This window comes from Pelobates fuscus, chromosome 1 (assembly GCF_036172605.1).
Source record: "Pelobates fuscus isolate aPelFus1 chromosome 1, aPelFus1.pri, whole genome shotgun sequence".
In the NCBI taxonomy this organism is placed as follows: Eukaryota; Metazoa; Chordata; class Amphibia; order Anura; family Pelobatidae; genus Pelobates; species Pelobates fuscus.
The window spans coordinates 63,436,294-63,445,358 of NC_086317.1; the positions used below are offsets into that span (position 1 = coordinate 63,436,294).

At 36.4% G+C, this 9,065-nt stretch overlaps 1 protein-coding gene across 1 annotated transcript in view; it reads left to right on the top strand.

The window, feature by feature from the left end:
- ADGRG7 (adhesion G protein-coupled receptor G7) overlaps positions 1-8,343 on the top strand; it is a 34,753-nt gene extending 26,410 nt beyond the window's left edge. Inside the window, exons 10-12 of the mRNA XM_063441293.1 lie at positions 652-816; positions 3,082-3,241; positions 8,116-8,343. Of these exons, the coding sequence (XP_063297363.1) occupies positions 652-816; positions 3,082-3,241; positions 8,116-8,343 (553 nt within the window). The remainder of the gene's footprint in view (positions 1-651; positions 817-3,081; positions 3,242-8,115) is intronic.
- Positions 8,344-9,065: the final 722 nt, after the last annotated feature.

A 9,065-nucleotide genomic window follows, 5' to 3' on the forward strand; every position in this document is an offset into this window, starting at 1 on the left:
TACCTCTTGTGCCACTTTACCCCACTCCCTCTAGAATGTAAGCTTTTTTAACCCTCTGTTTCTGTGTGTCCAACTTGTCTTGTTACAAATATTTATAAATAATACTAATATTACAGCAGATGATATGCAATTTTCCTGCCATATGTGCATCAGCACAAGGAGTGCTGTACGTGTGCACAAACTACCACTTCGTGGCTGGGCTATTGTTGCTAAAGGCATTTCCGTTTCTTTACAATAATAGTATGTACAGTTTACTGAAGCAGATCTCGCAGGGTAGAAATTTCACAAACTGGCAAAGGTGGCATTATATGTAGTGTTTATATATTTCCCAGTGATGCCCTGAGAATAATAGAGCCCTAATCTCTTAATCTTTAACCTTTACTATCCCTAACACTGACACATGTACACCAAAACTCGTACACCAACTTTAACCCTAAAATATCATGTACTATAAATGATACATAACACTGAAGCCAAACATTTTAGTCTTGTGTTTTTTTTTTTGATGTCTCCTGAACTCATTGAAAGCATTATTTTCCCAGGTTACATGCTTCCTCATTATAAATCCTTTCTCCACTCATTGATGTCATCCGTGACGTGTTATTTATGTATCTTTTATGTAATAATATCTATTTGTATCTTTAACCCTAGCTGCTGGCTGGCTACTTTGAACACCGCTGGTCACTTTGACTACGGAAAACCAATGTTTTGGTCTTTCCTCTTACCTGTGGGAATCATTCTTGCCATGAACGGTTTTATCTTTGTTGCATTGATGGTTAAAGTTACTTGGAAAAAAGAGGACGAGACGTTGCGCAGGTGAGAGAACTTAGTTTGGAAGAACTTCCGCAGTACATATTCATCATCATTCCTACATGCGTATTAACCCTATGAGTTGGTAAATAAACATGAGATTAAATCACCAATTAACTTAAACCATACACAGGTAATATGACATAATGGTGTAATGAAGTAAATACAAAGCACAAATGTTTTAAAATTTGATTTTCAGTTTATTACAATTGACTGGATATTAATTAGGCCTCAGAACAACAAATATATTATTCACCAGCAAATTGATTATTTAAGCAGCATTTTAGGGTCCCTTATTTAAAGTGCGATAGATACTTATTATAATCCCTGTTTTACAGATTTTACATCCTATACTATAGATATTTTTACACCAAAGTGAGAATATACATTGTGTTCTTTATATTGTGTTTAATTAAATTAATCATTTGTCCGAGAGCTAAGCCCCAATTAACTCTTTTGAAAAGGATGTCCACACACTTAGAAATATATTTAAGGACTGCAATTGTTTTCATGGTGGACAATACCCATTGTTAGTGGTAGGATCACAATGAGAATGACATAGAAAAATGTATTTTGTTTAACATTGATTTGCCATGGCATTTTGACTAACCCATAAATTTAACCAGAGAAGGACCTTTAACATTGGGCCCGAGGGGCCTATTTTTCAATTATTCAGCCAATTCCAACAGCCTTTTATTTTATAATAAACCATTAAAAGTCCAACATTTTAGGTAAAATTCCAAGCTAGTAATTGTTAAAGGGACACTCCAGGCACACAGACCACTTCTGCCCATTGGAGTGGTCTGGGTGCCAACTCCCACTACTCTTAACCCTGCAAGTGTAATTATTGCAGTTTTTTATAACTCCACCAGGGTTAACTCCACCTCTAGTGGCTGTCTACAGCCACTAGAGGGCACTTCCTCCTTCATAGCACAAAACGCTGTGTGAGGACCTTCAGCGTCGCTCAATTCCCCATAGGAAAGCATTGAAAAGCATTTTTAATGCTTTCCTATGGGGAGCGCTAATGCCGCGCATGCGCATTAGGTCTTCCCGGCCGGTGGGCGGGATCAGTCTCGCCCACCGGCCGAGGTAATGCAGAGGAGGAGTGGCGGCGGAGGGAGAAGCAACGACGTGGGACATGTCGCTGCCTCTGGTAAGTCACTGAAGGGGTTTTCACCCCTTCAGCAACCGGGGATTGGGGTGTGGGAGGGAGAGGGGACCTGCAGTGCCAGGAAAACAGATTGATTTCCTGGCACTAGAATTTCCCTTTAATGCAATAAAAAAAAAATAATTATATGCAATGGTAAAGTGTATGAAAATGTCCACTACTCTAGTATACTAAGTAAAGACCTAGAAAATCTGAAAATTAATCTAAAATGTGAGACGTGGCTCAGTAGGCAGGGCGTTGTATTCTTTTTTTTTTTTAACAAAATGAAATAGAATTGAGCAATAACAAAAATACATCATACCCATGATCTCGGATGCTATAACTTTTTGCCCATCAGGAGTAAATATACGTATATTCTCTAATATTGCGATTGGCGGCCAGCGATAGGCTCAGAGTGTTAGCCCAAGAATTAGCCTGAATAGCCTGAATACAAGCAGGGCAGCTGACAGGAACTTGGGAACACTACCTCTGTGTTGAACAGTTTAAAAATGGTTTACCAATAGAAGGTAAATCATTGCCAGGGAACTCCAGGCACCATAACCACTTTATCATAGGTGTGCGCAACACATTACATTTGAATGTGCAACCACAGAAAATTACTCTTAATCTATTTATTTAAAACAAAACAAAAAAAACACAACTACTAAATGAGGTACAAAATATAAATTTTGTCTATAGTGATAACCAGGATATAAAAACAACAAAAACAGGCAAAAACATTGCCTAATCCAAACTCATACAAATGTGCCCATACACACCTAAACAGGGGCCCATTTGGCTGTATTAAGGTAGACCTGCGCACACCTTGTTCACCCCGTGCACACTTTTATGTTCTTCAGTGTGATGATGTGCTTATGGAATCCAGAGTGTTCCTTTAAATTATTTCAGGAGATCAAACAGATTTTATTGTAAATTATTTATTGGCTACATAGGTTATTCACTAAGCCTGGAATATTTAGCTAATATACAACTTAACTCAAGAAGGAGAATAGTGTTTCAGATTTTCACTGGGATTTCCGATTGACTTCATTGAGATTAACCTTGCATATGATTTTAATGTGATAATGAAAACTATTCTAATCAGTTTCTCTTGCTTTTTCTAGCACTAAAAAAAAGGTTTCGCTAATAAAAAAGATTTCAAAAACACTGTCTTTGAGCGTGTTGCTTGGGGTAACCTGGGTTTTTGGATATTTAATGCTGGCAAGTGATGACACAGCAAGAGACATATTCAGTTTCCTTTTCTGTGCCTGCATCTCAACTCAGGTACTGTACAATATGCCAAAGAGAAAAATGAACTATCAACCAAAATGATCCACCTTCAATTTAGATGTTTTGTGCATATCAGAGAAATTAAAAGAATTTGAAAATTACAGAAAGTATGCAAACAGAAAATAAAGAAATATGACAAAAACAAAAAGGGGAACACACATTACATTTCCCCAAATCCCTGTTTGGTCATTCCTAAAAGATTTCAGTGCAATCAGCATTCCATCTATTGGAAAAGAAAAGATACCCACTACAGTGCGCTGTAGTGGTTGTGGTGCCATGAGTGTCCTTCTGCTCCCCAATGTAAGTAGTCAGACCGGTTTTTAATGATTTCACTTCTTACCTAGGGTCTGCCATGCTCTGCACCCTGCCTCTCAGAGAGCTGGTAGCTCTGTGCCTTAAAAAGGCTGGCATCTTAGGGCTTAGCTCATTGCCTGGCAGCGACTAACTCCATGTATATGATACTAGTTCTCAGACAGGAAGAGAGGGGGCAGGGAGCAGTGCCTGGTGAATATCAAGTTAGAAGTCAAACAGGTAGAAAATGGCTTGACTACTTAAATTGGGGTTACTAGGGCACTCATGGCAGCATTACCACTACACCACTTTTTTTTAAATTAGGTTCTAGACCAGGGATAGGCAACCTTCGGCACTCCAGATGTTGTGGACTACATCCCCCATAATGCTCTTACACCCAGAATGCTGGCAAAGCATCATAGGAGGTGTAGTCCAAAACATCTGGAGTGTTGAAGGCTGCCTATGCCTGTTCTAGACTGTCCTTTCGAACTATTTATTAGAGGGAGGGTAGGCATGGGAAGGAGAGGGGGTGGGGGATGGGGGGTGGGGGGGGGTGGAAGAGGATATTATGCTTTACATGGGACCACAACTAGTAAAGTTTTTTTTTTCTAAATTAGGGTTAAAGATCCTCTGCCCCTATCATTGTAAGTACAGCACTGTGTATCTAGTGGTCTTTGATTAGTCTAGGGGACCCCAAAGACTATAATCTATTATTACTCTCCACTGCACAAGTCAAGTGATGGAAAAAGGGTTAGGAGTCAATTGTTAGGTCCACATCTATTTTTGATACCCTCTGTCAGCATCCACAGGGTACAGAAATAGTGAGGCTGTGGGTTAATCTGTCCAGTAAATGGGGGTCAATGCAGTCCTACATTTGTCACTTACAGAGTGCATCCATTTTTTAAATGTGCGGTTACATTTGGATATACAATAACCACATTTTTGTTATTTTGTCTGTTTACCAAAATACATTTAATTTACAGTTAAATAATGAATGTGCTTAGAGTGCAGTCTCTCAGCTTTAATATGAGGGTATTCATATAAAAATTGGAGGAAGGGTTTGGGAATTACAGCTCTTTAATATAAAGCCCCCTCTTTTTTAAGGGACCAAATATAATTGGACAATTGACTTATCATAGGATCCTTTCCATGCTAAAGAAAACCCCTTCATAGCATTCAGCCAAATGAAATGAATGAGAAGACTTCACGAGAGCAAATACAGAGGGTTCACCACAACATGTAAGCCTCAAGAATAGACAGAAGCAACTGGGTGAATTCTGAAGTGTATAGGGATATATTGTCTGCTCAGATTCAGACAAATTCAGCAAAGTTGATTGGACAGCGCTTCACTGTACAGATGGTCGATGACCCAAAACATGCTGTTAAAGCAACCCAAGCATTAAAGGAAAACAGTGGAATATTCTGCAATGGCCGAATCAATCACATGATCTCAACCTGATCCAGCTTGTATTTCATTTGCTGAAGGCAAGATTTAAGGCAGAAAGACCCACGAACAAACAACAACTGAAGACAGCTGCAGGAAATGCTGCCCAAGCATCACAAAGGAGGAAACCCAGAGTTTGGTGATGTCCATGCATTCCAGATTTAAAGCAGTTATTGCCTTCAAAGGATTACTGATATAGTATGAACAATTAACATTTTATTTCTGATTGTGTTAATTTGTCCAATTACATTTGAACCCCTGAAATAAGGGGACTGTGTATGAAAATGGTTGCAGTTAATGTTAACGGACAAAGTTGCATAGTGAGAATTTAGGGGACATCTAAACTGTTGTTTTATTCCTTTTTTTGCCAGTTAAGATGGCTAGAATATCAGCAGTTGACACATCTTCTTTGTGTTATTAATGTGGCTGATTTAATAACTGTAAGGTACTGGCAGGTGCAGAATGTTATTGATTGGGAAGAGGGTCCTTAATTCCACCTTCTACAAGCTTTTTTTTTTGAGGCGTAGAACTAACTATTCCTGCAGCAATTGCTTAAGACCGGAGGGCGTACTATTACGCCCTATTTTAAGCGGTTCTAAACGCCGCCGGGCGTAATAGTACGCCCTTCGTTTTTTTTAACTTACCTGGTCGCCGGCGATCGTGGTTGGGGGGACTCCCAGGGATCCCCCCGCGGCAGATCCGTCCTCCTGGGGGCCCCCCCGGCCATGTGAGAGTGAGGTCCTTGCGAGGACCTCACAATCACATGGCCGGGTTAGCTGGCTGAGGCATTGCCAGCAGGGGGACTAACTGTAATGACAGTTAGTCCCCCTGCTGGCTGGAAATAAAATAAAATTAAAGTTAATCAGTGTAAAAAAAAAAAATATATATATATACTTAGATCATATATATATATATTATATATATATGATCTAAGTATATATATATACACATATACATACACACACATACACTGTCTAGGTGTATTTTACTATTAATATACATATATTGTAAATAAATATATATATATATATATATATATATATATATGTAATTATTGTTATATATATATTTATATATAATATTAAAAAAATATGTAAATACGTTAAAAAATAAAATACAAAAATTATTAAAAATAAATAATTACAAAATATATAGATGTGTGTTATTTTGTCTTAACTGTATTGTGATATTAATATATATATATATATATATATATATTTATATCAAAATACATATAGAACGAAATAATATATATATATCTATATAAATAAATATATACGTATATATCACTATATATACCTATATATAAATAAAAATATTTAAAAAAAAAAATATATATATATATATACATATATTAATTCTACACATATATTAATGTAATATTTTTACATAATTAGGTATCTTAATTAATTACAGTTAGCAGGACCTTCCTGACAACCCATGCCAAAAGTAAAGGGAATTTAATTTGCTAGCACTATATATAACCCTATAACTTTCCAAGACACCATAAAACCTGTGCATGGGGGGTACTGTTTTACTCGGGAGACTTTGTTGAACACAAATATTAGTGTTTCAAAACAGTAAAATGTATTACAACGATGATATCGCCAGTAAAAGTGACGTTTTCACGCACAAAGAGCACTTACATGGACGATATTATTGCTGCGATACTGTTTACTGTTTTGAAATACAAATATTTGTGTTCAGCGTAGTCTTCCGAGTACAACAGTACCCCTCATGTACAGATTTTATGGTGTTTTCAAAAGTTACAGCGTCAAATATAAGGCTTGTGTTTCATTGTTTTCACATTCAAATTCGACAGATTGGTTACGTTGCCTTTGAGACCCTATGGTAGCCCAAGAATGAAAATTACCCCTATGATGGCATACCATTTGCAATAGTAGAAAACCCAAGGTATTGCAAACGGGGTATGTCCAGTCTTTTTTAGTAGCCACTTAGTCACAAACACTGGCATAAATTGGCGTTTTTTGCATTTTTCACACACAAACAAATACTAACGCTAACTTTGGCCAGTGTTTGTGACCAAATGGCTACTAAAAAAGACTGGACATACCCCATTTGCAATACCTTGGGTTGTCTACTATTGCAAATGGTATGCCATTATGGGTGTAAATTTTATTCCTGGGTTACTATACAGTCCCAAAGGCAACCTAACCAATCTGGCAAATTTCAATTTCAAATGTAACGTGCTATATTTGACCCTGTAACTTCCCAAATCACCATAAAACCTATACATAGGGGGTACTGTTTTACACGTGAGACTTTGCTGAATACAAATATGTGTATTTTATTGCAGTAAAAGCAAACCGTATTATGACATTGACAGTTAAAATATCATGTAGAACTAAAAAAATAACAAAATCGTATTTTCTCCCTTTATTTTCACATTAAACTATGTTTCATAGCTAAATATTTGATATTAAATGAAAGCCCTGTTTCCCCTGAATAAAATGATATATAATAAGGGGGAGGGGGGTGCATTTAATATGAAAGAGGTGAATTACGGTTGGACAGACATATAGCGCAAATGCCAGGTTTTGTTTACGTTTTGTTCACAATGTGTACATTTGGCTCAGTCCTTAAGGGGTTAAGATAGGTAGTCAGAAATAGTTTATTTATATATAAAAATTTAATCACAAGGGAGTTACAATATGTACTAATTATGTAGGGGAGTAGAATAATATAGAGCAGAAATCCCAACATTATTCTATTATCCAGATAGATACCATGGACAATAATACAATGGATTGGAGGTTGCACATGGGTTAAGGTAAGATAGATTGATATTAAGGGAGGCTATCGTCCACTCAATCCCCTTAATCCCCATTGTAACTAATGCTTCTCCCACAAAATAATCATTAAACTTTCCAGAAGTTTGCACATAAATTTAGGCTTCAGGACTCCAGGGACCCAAAGATAATTCCTGTGATATCCCTACAGGGATGTGTTGATCTCTATGTAACTGAAATTAACTAATTTCCTTGCAAATATTTGACATTATACACAGTTTGGTCCTTTTCATTACAAATACTTTTTTATGGTATTTATATTTCCATTTTTTCTTTCTTTTTTTTTTTTTACTAATCTTTCACTTTCTTTTCTTGATTCACAGGGTCTTCAAATATTTTTATTTTATACTCTAGATAATAAAGCATTCCTAGAGAAGGTATCTGCTTTCCTTCGTTTGTTTAATTCGTGCAGAATATACTTACATTCGGATAGGTATTTTGTCAACAAGGTGCAAACAAGCTCAAAGTGGAAAGAAAAGGAAAGATTTCGACTCTTTGAAGATTCAACTCAAGGGTTATTTACCAACAACAATGATGCTAATAAAGGATAAATGATATTTGGAACAATTATTAACAGAATGAAAACTTAAATGCACAAAGAGAGAGCGAGAGTGTGTGTTCCGGCCATGTGTGTCTCTTTCTGTCTAAAGAGCTGTTGAAGAAAAATTGTCATATTGATATAGATTACAGTGTTTTCCTAATCCAGTAGGTAACAATATTTCTTATGTTATTTTATGTTTTTTTATTATTATTTTAGTTAAAATCACAATACTCTGCTGTCAAGTCAACCTTATGGAAAGATGCAGACATGGCTTTTGATGTAATGTTTTTCCAATTATTTATTTGAGTCGCCTACTGAAAAAACAGTGAAGTGAAGTGTCGCATGGTACACTTAAACCCTGCTGGATACTAAACCCTAATACTGAGCAAGCTGCCACAATTGCATAGAATGAGAGGGATTTTGGGAAATATATGGTCACCTCAATGAACTAAATGGCAGTTTTTTTTAAAAAACATCTGCTCAGTATGCAAAATGTTCTATTACATGCTGTTATGTCAAACGTGAACATTTCAAATGGTGTCTAATAGGTCGATTCAGTGAGTAATTTGCGATGACACTAAGACAAAAAGAGAATATTGTGAATTTATACTCCACCATCAAATAAATGGCCATGTTCTATTATGCCATTTGTTGACATCGGTTATTTATAATCTCTCAAGAAATACCTGGCTAAACCCAATTAATTTGTAAGCAAATAACTAAATTGCAAGA